This window comes from Odocoileus virginianus, chromosome 33 (genome assembly GCF_023699985.2).
Source record: "Odocoileus virginianus isolate 20LAN1187 ecotype Illinois chromosome 33, Ovbor_1.2, whole genome shotgun sequence".
Lineage (NCBI taxonomy): Eukaryota > Metazoa > Chordata > Mammalia > Artiodactyla > Cervidae > Odocoileus > Odocoileus virginianus.
Window position 1 is genome coordinate 2,943,272 of NC_069706.1, and position 18,421 is coordinate 2,961,692.

General features: G+C 55.0%; 2 protein-coding genes and 1 long non-coding RNA gene across 5 annotated transcripts in view; 1 reads left to right on the forward strand and 2 right to left on the reverse strand.

The window, feature by feature from the left end:
• The window catches only part of TRAP1 (TNF receptor associated protein 1), a 50,778-nt gene extending 49,275 nt beyond the window's left edge, over positions 1 to 1,503 (reverse strand). The window contains exon 1 of the mRNA XM_070460817.1: positions 1,378 to 1,503. Coding sequence (XP_070316918.1) covers positions 1,378 to 1,453 — 76 coding nt within the window. The 5' untranslated portion in view covers positions 1,454 to 1,503. The remainder of the gene's footprint in view (positions 1 to 1,377) is intronic.
• A 51-nt stretch (positions 1,504 to 1,554) lies between these two features.
• On the forward strand, positions 1,555 to 6,833 carry LOC110151858 (uncharacterized). Of its 3 annotated transcripts, none has more exons than XR_002318185.2 (4): positions 1,555 to 2,674; positions 3,437 to 5,386; positions 5,782 to 5,920; positions 6,506 to 6,833. It is a non-coding gene; the product is annotated as an uncharacterized lncRNA (long non-coding RNA). The 3 variants fall into 3 exon arrangements; XR_002318186.2 differs by having other exon boundaries at positions 1,564 to 2,674; positions 3,437 to 3,724; positions 5,281 to 5,386; positions 5,782 to 6,833; XR_002318184.2 differs by having other exon boundaries at positions 1,556 to 2,674; positions 5,782 to 6,833.
• A 313-nt stretch (positions 6,834 to 7,146) lies between these two features.
• Positions 7,147 to 18,421, reverse strand: part of CREBBP (CREB binding protein) — a 117,068-nt gene continuing 105,793 nt past the window's right edge. The window contains 8 exon segments of the mRNA XM_020915287.2: positions 7,147 to 10,354; positions 11,119 to 11,400; positions 11,536 to 11,697; positions 13,383 to 13,550; positions 13,825 to 13,990; positions 14,495 to 14,608; positions 15,223 to 15,369; positions 15,705 to 15,855. Of these exon segments, the coding sequence (XP_020770946.2) occupies positions 8,222 to 10,354; positions 11,119 to 11,400; positions 11,536 to 11,697; positions 13,383 to 13,550; positions 13,825 to 13,990; positions 14,495 to 14,608; positions 15,223 to 15,369; positions 15,705 to 15,855 (3,323 nt within the window). The 3' untranslated portion in view covers positions 7,147 to 8,221.

Genomic DNA, 18,421 nt, shown 5'->3' on the forward strand with positions numbered 1-18,421 from the left:
CAGTAATAAAAACTACAGTTGTCTTATCTGTTAATGCATGATATTTTCAAAAATCGTTTAAAAAAAAAAACCTGCAACATTTTAAACTCAGGTAACAGAAAAAGTTGTAAAACAGATGAAAACACTCAAAGTTTCCCATGCAAATATAAGTTAAACAACATATAATACAAGTTTGGAAAAGAGCTAATACCCAGTGTTGGAGAAGATGCCTTGCTATAGGCGGTTTGGTTCCCAGCTAATGGGAATATAAATTGCTTAAGCCTTTTTGGACAGTAATTTGGCAATATCACGTAACATTTTAAATATGCACACGCTGTGAACCATAATTCTAAAATTTTAATTCTGTCATTCTAAATAAATGCCATGCATGGTCACAAAGATTAAATACTCACCCATTAAACAGCACTGTAATGACCAGAGCAAAAAAAAAAAAACACCACCAAAACAACCCCCAAACCGCCAATCAAACCAAACCCTTGGAAATCATCTTTATTATAAAGTCCGCCAACAGCACAACGTTAAGTAAACGATACGTAGTCCGTAACACAGACTACTACGTGGCCTTTGTAAAGTCGTAAACTGATACATACAAACAGAAAACTATATAAGCCATCCTGAGCTTTAAGGAAAAAAAAAAATCTGTAGCACAAAGCATAAACGGTTTAGGCCTTTTTACGTAAAAATCGTTAGATGTGTATATTTATATGTGTGTAACTGAGTGTGCAGAACCAGGAAGGAACGCCGTGACTTCCGAATGGGGAGTGAGAGAAGGGACTGCGGTCATGGGTTTTTTTCCCAGCATTGATTTGAGCACCTCCCAATTTCAAGCCCTGGGTTACGGAGGTCAACAACCCAGAGTCCGGGGCTGCGCGAGGGCCCGGGACCAGGTCTCTGGTTCGCTGCCGCGCGCCGGGCCGAGCAGGCCCTCAGGTGTGTCGAAGGCACAAGCGACCATTCCACTTGGGGGAGGGGAGGAACCGAGCGCAGCCAAGGGGCTGAGGTAATCCCCCGAGTGAAGCCCGTTGCCAGCGCTTGGTTTCAACTCCCCGAAACTGCCGACGGCCCCTCCGCCTCAACCTGGCCTGACCAGCTCGCTGGGGAGCAGCCTCTAGTGCAGGCAGTCACGCGGGCCCGGGCTCAACCCCGTCACCTCCGGGGAAACCCGCAGCTCGGGCCGAGACAGGTGCCCCCAGGACGCACCGAGGCGCTCAGCGTTCGCCGCGCGCTGGGAGCATAATCCTCACAGAACCTCCCGCACCGCGTGAGAGAGAGCAGCCACCGCGCGTCCCACACAGAATAGGGGTTGTGGGGACCCGGAGGCTCCGCGCGTCCCCTCCCCCGCTTACCTCCCACCCGCCCTTGTCCAGTCGCCCTCACCTCCGCAGGCAGCCGCTAGGGCCCGCGCCCGCAGGCGGCGGCCCCACAGCAGCAGTGTCCGCAGCTCGCGAGCCATGTCGTTCCTCCGGCGTCCTGGGCAGCCACGCGCGCCGGGGGCGGGGGTGGGGCGGGGCTTTCTCCGGGCGCGGCGCGGTGACGTCACGGCGCGCGCCCGGCTGCCGGTCCGCCGCCCGCGCCAGCGGGTGGGCGGGGCCCTCTGTGGCTCGGGCGCGGCCGGCCCGCGCGGGGACAGTCGGGCCTGGGGGCGTGACCCGCCCCCCCCCCCACGACCTTGTGTCACGTTGTCAAGGGCGACGGCCTTGCGCGCGGGGCCGCCCGGGCACCAGCCCGCCAACTGAACCTCGGTATGTGCGTCCCAGAAACCGGGTGCAAACATTCGCACCCACCGCGATCAGCGTGAAAAGGCGGCTCCGGGGCAGAAGTAGTTAACATCTTCGGGGTCTTTGTCCCTGGCCTCTGGTCCAGACCGCTGGAAGTCAGTCTCTTCCAACCAAGTCAGGCCAGATAGCTTAAAAGAGTGAAAAAGGAGAATTTCAGGCTTGGCTTGCTTACACCAAAACTCTGGAGCCAAGGCCCACCAGCAAAACTGGGCTTATGCATTCATTACAATTATCTTGCCCTTCTGGAGGTGAGTTTGGTTGCGGATTCGGACCGTCAACGTCACAGAGCTCCAAGCCACGTAAAACGCGGATTCTCTGGCAACGCCTGAAGTGGGGTCAGGCAGCCCCCTGATGACTGAGGTACACTGAAGACTGGCTGCCACAAACGAGTGGCAAATAACTGCACAGAAACGAGTTGAGATTGTGACAGGATCTGTAAAGGACAGGAGCCGGGAGAGTGTCCTCCAGTGGGGCCTGGACGTAGCTGAGGCCGCGCGGGAGGGTATGTGACAGGGAATACTTACACAAGGAAGGTGTCAAGCATGATCGCCAGTTCCAGGCTTAAGCAGCTGAAAACGGGAACCTTGAAGAGGTGGGCCCATCTGGATGGAAGAGCCGGAGGTTGCTCACCTGGAGACTCCAGCAGCCTCCTCACAGACCCCCCCCCCCACCGCCCCGCCCCCATTCTCTGCACAGCCGCTGACGGTAGTCTCCTCAATCAGGGCACTTCAGGGATTACCCTACACATAATCAATTCCAAATTCCTCCCTCAGCCTCAGTCCTGCATAACCTGACCCCTGCGTGATCCCTCCCTCACTACACTCCAGACACAGAGACCGAGGTGTCTCAGCCTCACATTTCATGTGTTGTTCACTCCATTCAGGAAACCGTCTCTGGTAAGTGCTGACACATTGGTCGATGGGGCAATAGATCTAGCCTGGGGAGCCCTCTTATTACTGAAAGAGGAAGTGGTGTTTAGCAAAGGGAGGAGGGAAACCTAGGCTTCAGTTGGTGGTGGAGGTGGGGTGAGGGAGTGTGGGCCAACCTCTGCCAAGACAGGTGGGACCCAGGGCAAAGTTATCGGGTTCCAGACACACCTACCAGGGCCCTCTGTTCTCTCTTGGCCTGTGGCCTTCAGAGACATACCCTCAGTCACATATCTTTGTGATACTGAGTCCCCTGGTAACCCAGGGAACTGTGGCTTTTTAAAGTGCTCAGGAATCCAAGCCAGTCTTGAGGAGGTCATGATCAGATTTCAGGCCCTATGCGAATAAGAAAAATGGAAGAAGGGAAAGGATGAGTAGAGGCAGGAGTACTTGAGTTGAGTTGATGGAGACCGGTGGGGAGTTGCTTGGGGAGAGCAGAGAGAGAAATGGAGGGAGTGGTAGGCAGAGGGAGACCCCTCAATCTCTCTCCATCATTGTGGCCACTGTGAGGCTGCTCATTCCTTTTGCAGAAGTCACTACCTTCTTCCCCTAGGGGTAAGCTGAGGGCCATGAAAAATGCCCACTGCATTTTTATGCAATACAATAGCCAGAAGGTGAGAGCAACCCAAGTGTCCATTGATGGAGGAATGGGTAAACAAAACATGTTCTATACGCACAGTGGAATATTATTCAGACAAGAAGGAAATTCTGACATACATTCTCATCCCCCAGTAAGAATCAAGATGCTAGCAAGATCCTGGATAATCTGTCCGCACGCATGTTAAGCTTGAGAAGGAAGCACTGTCCCTCAGGACACACGGCAGTAGAGGATCGTGTGCTTCCTCAACAGTGGAACGGCCTGCGATCCTCAACCTGACGGAGAGACCAACTGGACCCGTCTTTGAGCCCAGCACCTTCCTTCAGGACTTGCCTCACTTGTCGCTGCTCAGGAGCCAATCAATAAACATTTCCTGGGTGGACAGATCTGGTGCTTCTCTGAACATCAGCTGGAGGCAGCAGGTGTGCTCGTTCCCAGGGGAAAGGGGCCTCGGCTCAGTGCCACTCACTGCCCTCTTCCCCCACGAGGACCCCTCCTCCTCGCCCAGGAAACCACAGCTCAGAACTCAAGTGTCTGGAGGGCGGGGAACAGTGAGAAGCGGCCCCCCAGGAACCCGAGAGTCCCCTGTACTCTTGTGGGTGGAGACCTCACTCTCACGGGTGGTCCCGTTTCTGGCGGCCGAGCTCCCGGCAGCTGAGTGCCTCCTGAGTGGCCCCGGGCCCCCTGCTCTTTTCTCTGCATCTTGGCTTTGGGAGCACAGCTGCGGCGCTGGCGTCTGGTCCCCAGCATTCTCCCTCTCCCTGCAGGGGCATGAGGCAGCCCTCCGTCTTCTGTGGCCCCTACCCCATGCCCAGATGTGAGGGGGCCTGCCTGGGCTCAGAGCGGACCCCACATGGCCCTTGCCATCCTTCCCGGGAGGCCCCTCTCTGGACAGTTTCCTGAATGAATTGTGGGACGCGGGATCCTCACCTCCCTTGTAACATTCCCTAAACATCACCACCTCCTTCGACCCTTTATTGGATCCATGTCACTGATCTGCTTATATATCACCATTATAAAGTTTAGAAGCCATGGGGACCCATGATCAGACATTAAACCCCTTTCCACACCTAAGCGCTCTCTAGGCATCAGGTGGGAAGTGGGTTGGGGTCATCTACACCAGGAGCTGGAAGCTGTGGCCACTACTGTTGACCGACACTGTCACCATTTCTTCTCTGGTGCCAAAGTAGCCACATGGTCCTTTATGAGGACCTGTGACCACCTACCACTGTCAGTGATGTTCAAGAGGCTACCTGGTACTGCAGAGCCCCCATGTCGCCAGGGTACCCAAGTGGGCTCACAGCGAACCTTTGGAATAGGAGTGGGGGCCACGGGACGATTCTTAAAGCTGGAGGAAAAGTTCCCTTCCAACAGAAGGCGCGAGTCTGACTGGGGCTCACGTCCGCCCTGGGTGCTCATGAATTCAGGCCAGATGCTGCCTCTGTTCCCCCCCCTTACAGAGGGGTGGACACACATCTAAACAGCACTTGTTACCTAGCGTTGCTATCTCTCACGAGGCTGGGAAAGCAGAGGGACTTGCTCACAGCCAAGGGAAGTCCCACCCCGAGGTCTCTTCCTGATCCCCTGACACCTGAACCACTTCCTCAGGGTGTTCTGTCAGTGCCCTTTGAATCCTTCAGTTTAGTGAAGTAATTTCAGTCACAACATACTCACTGGATCCAAGTCCATCCTCTGTATAGAGGTGAGAGCTCCTTGAAGGCACCACTTGCACCATCAGCTCGTCAGTTTCTCAGCCTCGTCTGTGTCAGCCTGGGTGCTACACTCATGTTACCCGTTACCCGTGCTCTTGACTCTGAGTAACAAAGTGTGGCTTCGTGACCCCAGGTGGACGCTGACCCCAGCCCCACCTGCCCCTGCATATACACACAACAGTGTCTACTTGCCAGCACAGGCCTTGGGTCAAGGACTTCCTGTCTCCCCCCTGGCTGCCACCCACACTCAGTTTTGCTTTTTTCAGGGTAGCTCTCTGGCCATGCTGCCCAGCTTGCAGTTTCTTAGTTCCCTGACCAGGGATCAAACCTGTGCCCCCGCAGTGGACATGGGGAGTCCTAACCACTGACCAGGTAATTGCCAAAAGTAGCTTATTTTCTCATGTAGTTCTAAAAGCATATTTTGGTTCAAATAAAATCTTTGGTTCCACTTAACAGCAATCAAAAGAAAGTTACATGTCTTCAGCCTGAGATATTAGAAGGCTCTTCACCTTTTGTTACCCAGACATTGCAGCCAACTCCTGTTTTTAACATGCTAAATTCTCAAAAACATATAAACATATGACTAGACAAAATCAACTGAACCTCTTTATCATGACTTGGCTGCTAAACTAATTCTAAGGGTCATTAGCCAACTGGAACCATCTTTGAATCCAAGCAGTTTTACCAGCTTTTATTATAAACACCAGCACATTTCAAGTTTCCTCTTTTTGATCACAAATATAGGGCTTTTATCTTCTTTTAAGCAGACAGCACGTGAGATACTGTGTCAGCGCTTTCCGGCTCACACAGAAACTTCCTTGCGTCAAGTGCCGGGTTAGCATCTGGACCACACCCTTGGCCGCATCCTTCGGCAACAAGATTGCACGGGACTTCCAAGAGGATGAGGTTGGTACAGAGCTTTGGACTCCAGGATGACCTAAAAGAGACTCCCCACTGGCCAGGTTAAAGGGCTGTGATCTGGAGTGTGGGCCTGAAGCTGCTTCTCCAGGGCCCAGAAGGCCCACACTTCTTGTGTGAACAGACTCAGCCCAGGGTGCTCTCTTCAGTGCAGAAGGCAGCCAGGAAGAGGGGCTGGAGCAGGGATGGCACGTGGCCTTGGGTTTGGCCTTGTTTCTCTTTGGTGATGGGTGGGGCTGGATGGTGGCGAAGATGGTGGTCTTAAGTCTTACCTGACTAGATCTACAATGTTAGAACAAGATTCAAAGCTCTGTATCACAACTCATTTCAAATTTAGACTCTCAACTCACATTTTGGAAATATTTCTTTGAATTCAGGGCCAAAAGGAGAGATATTTGGGCCATGATTTCCAAGTTGAACATCACGACCCTTGACCTAGACCCCGGTGGTTGGGGGCTGAGGGAATGGGAGGCAGGACTTTACTTGCCTGTGCCCTGGGAGGGACTATGCAGACCAGAGGAGGAACTTCAGCTCTCCCGCCGGTGGTCCTCTTCTGAAATGTCATTTCTACAGCGCTCAGGACCTTGCATGTCACCCCCTCAGTAAGGACCCCTGGAACCGGAGCAGAAACAGGGGAAGGACGGCGTAGTGGCCAAGTGCAAGCGTCGCTCTAAGCTGGAGGCCTCTTCTCATCACGGCGGGGCTGGCAGGCCGTGCTCTGCACCGTGCCCCTGGCAGCCCCCAGAACAGCCCCTCAGGTGGGCAAGGGAGGGCTGGTGCCGCATCTGCCCAGCCCAGCCCAGGGGGCCGTGATGGCGTCCTCCCTTGCTGAGCCAGGGTGAGGAGTGGGCCGCGGACTCCCTCTGGTCCCCAGGACACCCTCTGCAGGAACTCTGGGACTGGGAGGTAGGAACGGGGGTCCGGTGGGGGTGGGGGTGGCTAGGACGGGGAGTGGAAGGGAGACAAAGTGCTGCTTCAGGCCCGCTGCTGCCCCCGGCTCTGGCTGAGGGTCTTCCGCTGGCAGCCAAGCAGGACCTTCGCAGCCCTGGCCGAGCCCAGCTGCCCCCCCACCACAGCCGGAAGGACCACAGCCCCCGCCTCTCCGTGAGCAAACAGTCAGAACCATGTCTTACAAAGAACAGACTCCAAAAATATATATAAATAAATAAAAACCTTAAACATTCTTACAGGGATCTTAAAGAACAGAATACATGTTAAAAACTTCAGTAATTTATATCAATTTTAAGCGGTACTTTATATACAATGGGGGGAAAAAAAAACACATGCATAGTCCAAATACAATGTTGAAAACAGCATTTTCATAACAAAAGACCCCGAACACGAAGTGTTAATACCATGTACATGAATTCAAGGACCACCCTTCTTTTTGTCTGTTGCACACAGTTTATTTAACAATATGATATAAGAAATGAGTTGGTGCTTTACCATTCTATACAGTGATTGGATCTTCTTGAATTTTCTTATTTATAGTAATTATAGCGCTTGCATGATTTACACGAGAATTGCTTTTCCTCATTTCAAGTTTCACATAGAAGAAAGAAAAGAATGCTTCTTCTCTATTAACATTAGCATGGTCTAAGAGAGTGATCATCCCTATTTTTTGTCTAAAACCAGTTTTATCAGAGAAACAAAGCAACAATTTCTACATCTGCAAGACAAGAGTTTGGCTTAAGCCAGTATGTATAGATAGACGTGTGTGTGGGTGTGTACGTGTGTGCACGCAGGAGCCAATCCCTAGCGTCCAGGATAATACTTGGAGACGCCCACAGAGTTCACTATAGAAAAAATCTTCCCGCAACATCTGAAAGTTACCGGGATACATTATAAGCTTGCATTATTTCAGGAATCAGTTTCTGAATATTATTTTTTTTCTTCTCACTTTTAAACATAAATGTTTAAAGTCTTGAAAATACAAATAAAAAATATGAATATAATGAACTTGTTTTTCCCATTTAAAAAAAGGCATGAGTCACCAGCAATGACGACAGAAGAATCCAAACAAAACCCCCCTCCCCCCAAAACAAAAAACAAAAACGAAAAAACAAAAACAAAAAGAGAGAAGAGAGAGAGAGACCAGATATTTAAATCAACTGGTTTTTAACAAAAAAATATATTCTTTGTATTGTTTCTTTAAACAGCAATCTACCCTTCCATGGCTTGGAAGTAGCAGTTCCATCTAGGAATAAAAAGAGCCCAGATGCCTGGATTTCAGTACAAAAGGTCCAAGAACATGAAAGGGGGAAAAAAAAAAGTGATGCTCTCACAATGCTACAAACCCTCCACAAACTTTTCTAGGGTGTCTCCCGTGGTGTCGCCGACCAGGGACAGCTCACTGGACAACGCACTCCTGTTAGGGGTGTTCAGCTGCGGGAGCATTGCACTCTGTTCGGGGTTCCCCAAGTGTCCCTGATCTATGGAGCTGGCCATGGTGACTGCGAGTCCTGGGTGGGGGGAACCAGTCTGGGGCGAGACGTGGTGCGGTGAAGGCTGGGGCTGTATCCGTGGCGACGGGCTGGAATGTGGAGGCTGGGACTGGGGCCGCGGAGACTGGACAGGGGCCGGAGACCGCACCTGGCTACTGAGGGACGTGGCCATCTGCTGGCCGGGGAGGTGCGAGGCCTGAGGCTGTCCTGAGAGCATGTGCTGCTGGGGGCTCATGGGGTTCGGCTGGCCCGGGGACCCCATCTGCTGCTTCATCTGCTGCTGCTGCAGAATCCGCTGCTGCAGGGCCTGCTGGATGTTGGGGGTGCTGTCTGCGCCCAGCCCGGGCTGCCCCATCTGGCCGAGCTGCCCCATCTGAGCCGCCATCGGGCCCATGGCGCTGCCCTGCATGGGGAGGTGCTGCTGCATCCGCTGCTGTGGCATGGCAGGGGGGTAGCCCGTGGGGCCCGGGGGCTGCTGGAACTGGCCGTGCCCTGCCATGCCCCCAGCCATGCCGGCGCTGCCCTGCTGCTGCTGCTGCTGCTGCTGCTGTTGCTGCTGCTGCTGCTGCTGCTGCAGGAGCTGCCTCCTCAGCATCTCTCGGTACTGCGGGTTCATACTCGCCATGCTGGGGTTGTGGCCCGGGCTCATGATGTTCAGGGCCTGGCCCTGGGGGTTCAGGCCGCCCATGGCCTGCTGCTGCGGAGGCACGCCAGGCCGTGGCCCGCCGGCTTGCATGGCATTCAGGTTCTGCAGGCCAGGCTGCTGGTGCAGGCCGGGCTGGGCCTGGAGGCCGGGCTGTGGCTGCAGGCCGGGCTGGCTGGCCACATACTTGGCTGTGCGCTGTTTGATGAAAGCTGCCATCAGCTGAGGGTTGGACTTGAGAATGTTGAGCACCTGCTGCTGCTGCTGCGGGGAGCTGGGCGACTTCAGGGTCCGCAGCAGGTCCTGGAGGGCGCCGGGTGAGATGCTCCGGGGCGGCTGCACGCCGGACATCCGCGGCCCGGCCACGGCCGGCTGGGCCTGCATGGACATCACAGGCCGGGGCATGCCCGGCATTGGCTGCTGCTGGGGGATGGGTGCCTGCTGCCACTGCCCGGCCGGCAGGGTGGGCACGACGGGTCCGCTGACCTGGCCGGGCCGGGGCACGTTCAGGCCCACGGGGGCCATCTGGCTCACCGGGGTCACCATGCCCGTGCGCCCCGGGGGCATGCCGTTGTTGATGTTCACCCGGTACAGGTGCTGCTGCTGCTGGGCCTCCCGCTCGATCTGCCGGGCTGCCTCCACTGCCGCGGGTGGGGGCTGGGCGGGGGGTGGCGGGGCCGGCACCTGGTTGGTGGGCTTCCCGGTGGACACCGTCGTGGGTGGCTGAGTCCGGGCCACGCTGGGGAAGCCGGCTGGTGACATGCTCACGGGCGAGGGCTGGGGCTGGGCGGGGGGCTGCGGCGTCTGGGGCGTGCTGGGCTGCTGCGTGGGGGTCCCGGGCGGCGCTGAGGTAGGGGAAGGCAGGCTCTGCTGAGGCACGTTGCGGGTGTTCATGGTGGCCATCCGCCGGCGCATGAGCTGGGCCTGCTGCAGGCGGTGCTGGATCTGCTGCTGGCGGAGCTTGTGTTTGATGTTGAGGCAGAAGGGCACGGGGCACTTGTTTTCTTGGCAGTGTTTGGCGTGGTAGCAGCAGAGAGCAATGAGCTGCTTGCACACCGGGCAGCCGCCGTTGGTCTTGCGCTTGCAGCCCTTAGTGTGCTGCACCACCCGCTTCATCTTCTGGCAGGACGGCAGCGAGCAGTTGGCGTTGCGGCACTGGCAGGCATGCACCAGCGACTGGATGCAGCGCTGGATGCTCAGGCGCCGTGACTCCTGGGGGCTCTTGGACTGCGGCTCACCCTGGCTGCCGCCCTCGTCGTCCAGGCCCAGCCCCCACTTCACCATCTTGTGGGTGTGGCTCTTCGTGTTGTAGCAGTTGATGCAGAGGTCGTAGTCCTGCGGGCGAGGATGGGGGACGAGTCAGCACGCAGCCGCAACCAGCAGCCCCCGCACCCAGTCCCTCAAGAGGCCCAAAGATGCTGAACACGTCTGCTCCCCAGAGCCTCCCTTCCAGGAACACCTGCACCCCAGAAAGCTCCGGAGGCCATTGCCCTAGCCACTCTCTTCTGGAGGCCCCTATGCCCCTCTCAAGCTGCTGGCCCATGCCGTGGGGGACTCCCCGAGTGCCCCTGAGGTGTCCCCAGAGCTCTGCAGTGCAACTTGGGGGCACTGGGGCTGAGGCCTCCACAAGAGGAAGGCTCCCGGCATCCTCAGCCTCCTGGCAAGGGCAAAGCTGGGGGCACCACAAGTGTAACCAGGACCTGCTGTGCTCTCCCGTCTGGGTCCCCGCCCAGTGCGGAGAGGCCTGCGCACGTCCGAGACACTGGGCTGGTGCTAATGAAATGGAGAATAAAACAACACGGTGCCCTGTGAGCATCTCCCCACCCTGGAAAGGTCGGCACAAACACAGTCCCCCAGGGAAGCACACAGACTGCCCCCCACCACGAGGACGTGTGGCCTGGACTAGGCCCCAGGCTGAACCGTGAGGGGACCTCGGCAGGGGCACACGGCAGGAACCCCCCCCCCCCCCCATCCAGGCCTCTGGTGTGAACCCAAAACAATCTCAAAACCAACGATGGACCAGTGCACCTGGTCTTTCTCTCCCTGGAAAAAGCTGGCTATGAGTCCCCTGCAGCACGCCGCAGCCCGGGAGCACTCACCTCACACACGGTGCAGTGCCAGCGCGTCTCCACGTGGTGCTTGCACTCGTTGCAGGTGTAGACGAAGCGGTCCTGACCCTGGGTGTGCAGCTCCACCAGCATGCACAGCGTGGACCACTTGGAGCGCCGCAAGGAGGAGAACTCCCAATGCTTGTCCCGGGCCAGCGTGAGGAAGGCATCCCGCCCGTCCATGAGGTCACAGCTGAGCAGGGGGTCGGGGTCGACGATGGGGGGCAGCGTGTTGATGACGGGCCCAGCATGGAGGTGGATCACAAAGAAGACCTGGGGGTGCAGGGAGGAGCCACGTCAGCCCCATGAAGAGAAGGACCGAGCCCTCCTGCTGCTGTCCCAAGGGCTGAGCTCGGCTGTGGCCAGCTCCTTGCTCGGTGGCCAGCACCCCGCCCTGCCGGCCCTCACCTCTTTGTGCTTCTCCATGGTGGCGTAGAGTTTCTGGGACAGGTCGTTGGACACATTGGGCATGCTGGGTTTCTTCTTGTTGGCGCGGCTGATGCTGCTTTTATTCTTGTTGGTTTTCTTGTTGTTCTTTTTCTTGGCGTTCTTGCTGTCGCCCTGGCTACCCTGCAATAAGATGCATGGTTGTTGGCCCCACCCTGCCTCTTGCTCCACGCTCGGCAGGCGCCAGGGCGCCAGCTCCTGGCCGCAGGGGCTCCAGGGAGCCGGGCTGAGGCAGGTGACAGCCAAGTGGACTGCAACCCGCCTACTCACAGGCCACGAACACTGCTGCCTTCAGAGTTAAGTGCTGAGAGAAAGTTGATGTGGGTGGTCGTGGGCCTGGGCTTGGTCAGGAGGACCCAATGGGCATGGTGGTGACCAGTGCAACCTCCCAGCACCTCCAGCCCTAAATCACCTGATCTTCCAGGCCCAAGGGGTCTGCCAATAGGAAGGCCCAGCAAAATTTTGGCAGGCTGAGGATGATGAGCACAGCCCCTTGGGGCCCACCTGTGACATGAGGGCTCATCACATCCCCACCCAGGCAGTCTCCATTCTGGAAGGGGCTGGGGAGGCTGTGTTCCAAAGAGGACACACCCTAAAGCCCACAAAGGTGGCCTGAAGCAGACTGCAGACATTACCCCCCAGCCCGGGGCTCCAGATGCAGCTCCTCAGGCAGCCCTAGGCCCTCCTGGTGCCCCAGGCCCGCGCAGTCAGTAACCACCAGCCTCTCGAGATGAGCGGGTCCACAGCCAGTTCATGATCGTCCCCCAGGCATGCTCCCTGCCCGCCTCCCTTCAGAAAGGCTGCAACACTGAGTCAGTCCTGAGGCCCCAGACCTAGCAGGCAGCCTTCATCCAGAACTGTCCTCACGTGCCCTAAATTTAGGGTTGTTAGTTTTGAAACACATCCTACGCTTCTCACTGCTTGACGGCTTTGCATCCAACTAAACCACCATCAGCTCTTTCTTGAGCATCTGAAACACAACACACGTGCTCCTGGCTCAGACTCTGACACCTTCCTCTCCCTGCTGGAGGCCCTTCCCCTGGATCTCCTGGGCTCCTCTTCCCAGCCAGTCTCTGCTCACGAACCACCTCCCCAGACGAGGCCCCCTGAAAGCCCGCATCCACCTTCCCTGTGTCTGCGCAGACCTCCTCCTCCACCTCAGGGTGCACCACGCATGCGCCTGTTCTCCTGCTTCTCTCACTAGTTCCCACTGTAGCCCTCAGGGTGGTGCCTGTACACGGCAGGGGCTTGGAGTGACCCGAGCGAGGACACAAACGCACAAGTGCCCAGTGGAGAGCAGGGGGCGGTTCATAAAAAAGCAAGTGAACGAGGCCTGCAAGTAAGAGTCTCCTCCTTAAGTCAGTGTTAAAGCGAACGGACTCCTTCCTGACCATGACTCCTGTCTGCACCTCCACCCGTCTCTCCCGGGCTCCCTGCAGGATGCCCTCCTCTCATCTTTCCACGTCTCAGCCCTGCCCGTCCTGCCCAGAGAAGCCAGAGCAAGACCCCCTGTCTGCACCTCCACCCGTCTCTTCCAGGCTCCCTGCAGGATGCCCTCCTCTCATCTTTCCACGTCTCAGCCCTGCCCGTCCTGCCCAGAGAAGCCAGAGCAAGACCCCCTGTCCACCTAGGAGGTCATGCGTCTCCGTGGCTGGGTACTGTGGTTGGGCTGCAGCCCAGGCCCAGTCTGGCCCCACGGTGGGTGATCACGCGGTAAGGCTGTGTGGAAACACTACCGCAGAAGAGGCAGGCCCCCGCCTGAGGACCTGGCCGCTGAAGTGCAGCCCCAGCGCGCGGCCCGGTGTTACCTCCGTGGTCTCACTGGCCGCGGTGCTCTCCTCCTTCTTCCTCTCCTCCTCCTCCTGCTCCAGCTCCTTAATGCTCTCCTCCAGCACATTAGGCCAGAAGTCCCCCTCAAAGTAGGGCAGCTCCTTGGCGCTGGTAAGCCTGTCTTCAGTTGCTTGTTTCAAAATGTCCTAGAGAATGACCGAGTGCAGCGGTGAGACGAGGGGGCTCTGGGCCACGATGCGGGGGAAGGACCGCACGGCCTTAGAAGCCGTGTTGCCTCTGTTCTAAAGCTGCCGTCTGTGAGTCTCCACAGACGGCAGATAAGTTGCTTCTAAGTTTATGCTTTTAAAAATTTTTTAATTTTTGCTTGACATTTCTCCTAAAGTGGCTATTAACTCTAACCCATGTGAGCACAGAGAAAGACACATGAAGATGACCTACCCCCTCCCCAGGCACACGAACCTTGTAGTCATGGATGATGCGCTCGGCGAAGGCCTTGTCCAGCATCTTCTTATACCACTCCTGCAGGCGCTTCGGCTTGGGAATTTTCTGATCAGGGGGGTGGCAGTGGAAGATGTAGTCATCTCCTTCACTTGGGGGACAGGCCCAGATGTGCCCTGTCACATACCTGCAGGACACACACAACTCAGATGGAAGCAGGGAGCAAAACCATCCCTGCCTTCCAGGAGCAACGGTGAGGCACAGGCACCAAAGCAAGGGCAGAAATAACTAAAAGGAAAACACAAGGAGATCAGCTGGGGACAGGGGCCTTGTGGGAGCGGGAGTCGGGGGTGAGAGCATTCTGAAACTTGTGGTGACGCCTGCATCACCTGTTTAGGTTACTAGAAATCATTCAAGTGTACAAGTGAAATAGGTGAACTGTATGATACATAAAATACGCCCGAACAAAGTGTTAACAACAAACTGGAATGTGAGGACACGGAAGGCAGGGAAAGCCCCAGCCCCACGTGGCCCAAGACGACGTCAGGAAGGGCTGTGTCTGAGGACACCAAAGTAAAAACACAGAAAACCTCAAAAAAAAAAAAAACTTTTGTTATTTCACAAAATAAATGCCACAGTGAAAATTTAAAACAGAGTTTTATTAGTTCTGGATAATCTGAATTCAACTCACCCCAATTTCTTCACATACTCTAAATATCCAATAAGGATCTCATGGTAAACAGCTGTTCGGAGGCATCGGGGTCGGAAGAAATGAATACTGTCCAGATAAGATATGTACACACGCCTGGGGGGTGGGGGCAGGCAGGGAGAAATTAATTGGAAGTTCAGGTTATCTCCCAAAGGTGAAACCAAGCACCAGCATCCAAAGAACGCTCTAGAAATAAACTGCTCTGATAGCATCTACACTGGCCACAAACAAGATGCGAGAAAATTACCACCACCAATCTCTGCTACCAATCAACAGAATGGAATCCATCTCGCCCCTGAACTAGGCAGCAACATCATCCCTCACCATGAGAACGACAGGGAGAGACAGGGGCCACTAGGAAAAGCCACTTCCGATTCCCATCCACCCAGATTCCTGACTGAACAGGAAGTTAACTCTCGGCAGAACTGAGAAGTTTTCACAGGTCCGTCAGTGAGCACTCAGGCCCGGGCAGCAGTCCCTACCCCTTCGCCATACGTTTACCTGCCCCAGGTGAGACGGGGGCCACAGCAAGATCAGGGTCAGAACCCATGTACTCAACACAGAAGTCATCAAATCCCTCCCCTTCTCACTGGCTTAGGGGACAACCAAATTAACTTGTTTGGTTGCTGAAGCAGCCCTCCAGGATGTTTAGGGCCCTGGTCACTGGCACAGCACAGGCGCTCATGCACCGCAAAGGAGCTGAGGGTTACCTTGTGTTTGGTGGGGGGCAGTCAGAGCCGTACTCCTGGACATGCATCCCAAAGAAGCACACGTCCACTCCGTCAATCTCCTCGAAGGCAAACAGTGCTTTGGTTCGGTACGGGAAAGACTCCGACATCTCCCCAGAATCCACAAACCTGGAACAAAGAGCTTTCTGTTTGCATGCATCACCATCTACACAGACAAGACTTGCTGTTCTGACCCGTGTGGTGCAGGCGAACTGCAGGTGGAATCAGCCCTTTGGACCACTGGCCCGGGCAGTTCAGAGCTGCAACCCCACTCTCTGTGACAGCCTCACTCGGACAGGAATTCCACCTTCCCTGAAGAGTGCGGGAGGCTAAGAGAAGGGTAGCTACATGCTAATTGATGCAAAGCTCTCAAATTATGCTTGCCAGACTCTAAAGCCTTGCCAGAAAGCAGGGCTCTGGTGAACCAGGCAGGGTGCCCACTGGGACAACGTCTGCACACGCACCGTGACTTCATCCCGGGCTTGACCTCCACCGTCTTGTCTGAGCTGGCCACCACGCGGACAAACACCTCCCCGGCTTCAGGGTGATTCTGTCGCCGCAGAAACTTGTTAACGCGGTCTTCCAGGTGGTTTCCCAGCCGTGTGGTCTGCAGTCCTGCAAGGTCCAGACGAGGCAGTGAGAGGGCGTGGGAAGTGCCGAGGCTGCAGGATCCACGTTTTCTTTCCAGGGTAGTCTGATATTTTAAGGACTGACATTCTCCAAATACAGAAAGGATCTAACGAGATCCTATCAGGTGAGCATTTTACAAGAGAAAGGTGAACCCTGGAATCTGAGGCATTCCACACACTGGAAACTGCTATCAAACATCCCAAATTTCCATCTTTTTCCAACTCTAAGGGGCAGAAACGCCACAAAAGTGGACCCAAATCTGAAAGAAGACGGGCTCTGGGGTTAAGCAGAGGAGCAGGCATGAGGGGGCTACGCAGGGTCCACCTGCCTCCTACCCCATGTGCCCAGGTCCTGATGACACTGGGCTCTGCCCTGGCTGTGCCCACGTGGCTGCTCGGGGTCTCGGCTGTGCCCTGAGGCTGGTTCCCACTCTGGAAGAACTCTTAACAGAAACGGGAAGCCTGACGCTGCTCTCCCTGGAAGGCAAGCTGGCACGAATGCCCCTTCCTGCCCAGCTCTGAGGGGTGTCCCGCTGCTGAATCTAAGACAACTGAGCCAGTCCAGCCCTGAGAGGGCTCTAAACCTGGGCAGCAGGAGCCGCTGCCCCAGGATGCAGACCGGCCAGGCCACTTTCCTGGTGGGCTCCGTCCCCCATTCCTTCTGCACCCTCCCTCTCCCAGGAGCGGTCCCTGTGATAGGAGTTACACAGCATGTAACTACACATACAGTTCACGGCAGAAAAAAACTGCATGTGCAGAAAAAAAAGCTAGAAGGGAAAGCTTCAAAAAGGTTGACAATGACTGTAAGATGGCTTGAGTTTATATTTATAATTATATGGCTTGACTCCTTACTGAGGTTAAAAAATATCTGCAAAATTTAGACTTTCTAAGATCAGTCTCTCTGTAATAAACACACCAATGGTGGAGTTTTTTGGGTATATAACTTGTATCTCAATGAAAATGATTTAAAGAAAAAAAATTCCCCATCCCAGTCCCCCCTCCCACGGGACTGGGATGGGGAATACATGTAAATCCATGGCTAATTCATTTCAATGTATAACAAAAACTACTGTAATGATGTAAAGTAATTAGCCTCCAACTAATAAAAAAAAATAATAAAAAAAAAAAATAAAAAAAAATAAAGAAAAAAAATTAACAATGGCAATGAAATAAAAACCCCATTAAAAAGTATAAACTTCTGTACCCCCACTCCCGTGACCACCCATGGCTTCTCGACCATCCTGAGAAACACGGAATTAGGTGCAAAGGGCTCACAACCACCTCATCTATCTTTGTGAAGACCCTGAAGAAAACCCCCTCGTTCTCACCCCCAAGTGCTCCCATGCACGTGGCTGCTGAGCAGGTTTTGTTCCCTCAGGAGGTGGCTTCCAGTCCAGGAGGGGAGGACAGCTGAGACAGCCACCCAGCCCTGCCGCAGGGACCACCCCACCTTCCCTCATGAAATCATGGCTACATGTACCATGACTTCCGGACATGCACAGGAGTAAATCCCCAAATATTCCTGTGGGAGACGTGGGTCAAAGTGGAACTGCGGAGTCTGAAAACTGACATTTTAAACTGTACCCCATCATGCACATGCCTGTCTGTGGCACATGATGGAGGCCTCATATTTCCCTTTATGTGATCAAACTCTTCAGCCTGTGCTTTCTGACCTCTGGGTTGCATCTTTCTTAGGAAGGACTTCCATAACCAAACACAGTAAGAACACTCTGACGCTGACCTCCAAAGCACTTGGAGTCGTTACTTTGTGCACTTTTAACCAGCCTAATGGAGGAAGGTAGGGAGGAGGTTTTGGTCAGTTGCGAGCATCACTGGCTGACCAGCAGCTGGAAGGTATTTTCAATGCAGTCGTCCCGCCCGCATCCATGGGGGACTGACAGGTGCCGGGAGTCCCACAGACACTAAAACCCAAAGGCACTCAAGTTCCTTACATAAAATGGGGCGGGACAGACGGCCCCCTACGCCCCTGCACCAAGTCAATGCAGACACCCAGGAGGCAACTTCTCTCTTGTGACTGACAGATGCTTGCAGAGACAACGCTAATTCATGCTCAAAAACCAAGGGGAGACAGCACTTTTAAGGTCCCTTTCTGTAAGTTAATGTTCTACACCTTTAAAGGTCCACATATTCGCCACCATGCTCTGGACTCTAGGGCGGGGGTGGGGGCTGGGCCAGCTCTCAGGTTCTCCAGTCCCGCCTCAACCCTCCACCTCACTATCTTCAGGCTGCAACGGCTCTTCTATTGAGAACTATCTCTCCTGGCAATTTCTGTTTTGGTCAGTGAGACTCTGGCCTAGGAAAGTGATTCTAAGTTGCTGACTACTTTAGTGACATCACTCGGAATGAATCCTTTAAAGCAGGGGTCCTCACCCGCACCCCCTGCCCAAGACATCTGGTAACGTATGGAGACATTTCTGATGGCCACTGTTCATGGGGGGGTGGGGGAAGCAGTGGCAGAGTGTTACTGGCATTTAGGGGGCAGCTGCTGCTGAATCCACCTGCAATGCAGGAGACCCGGGTTCAATTCCTGG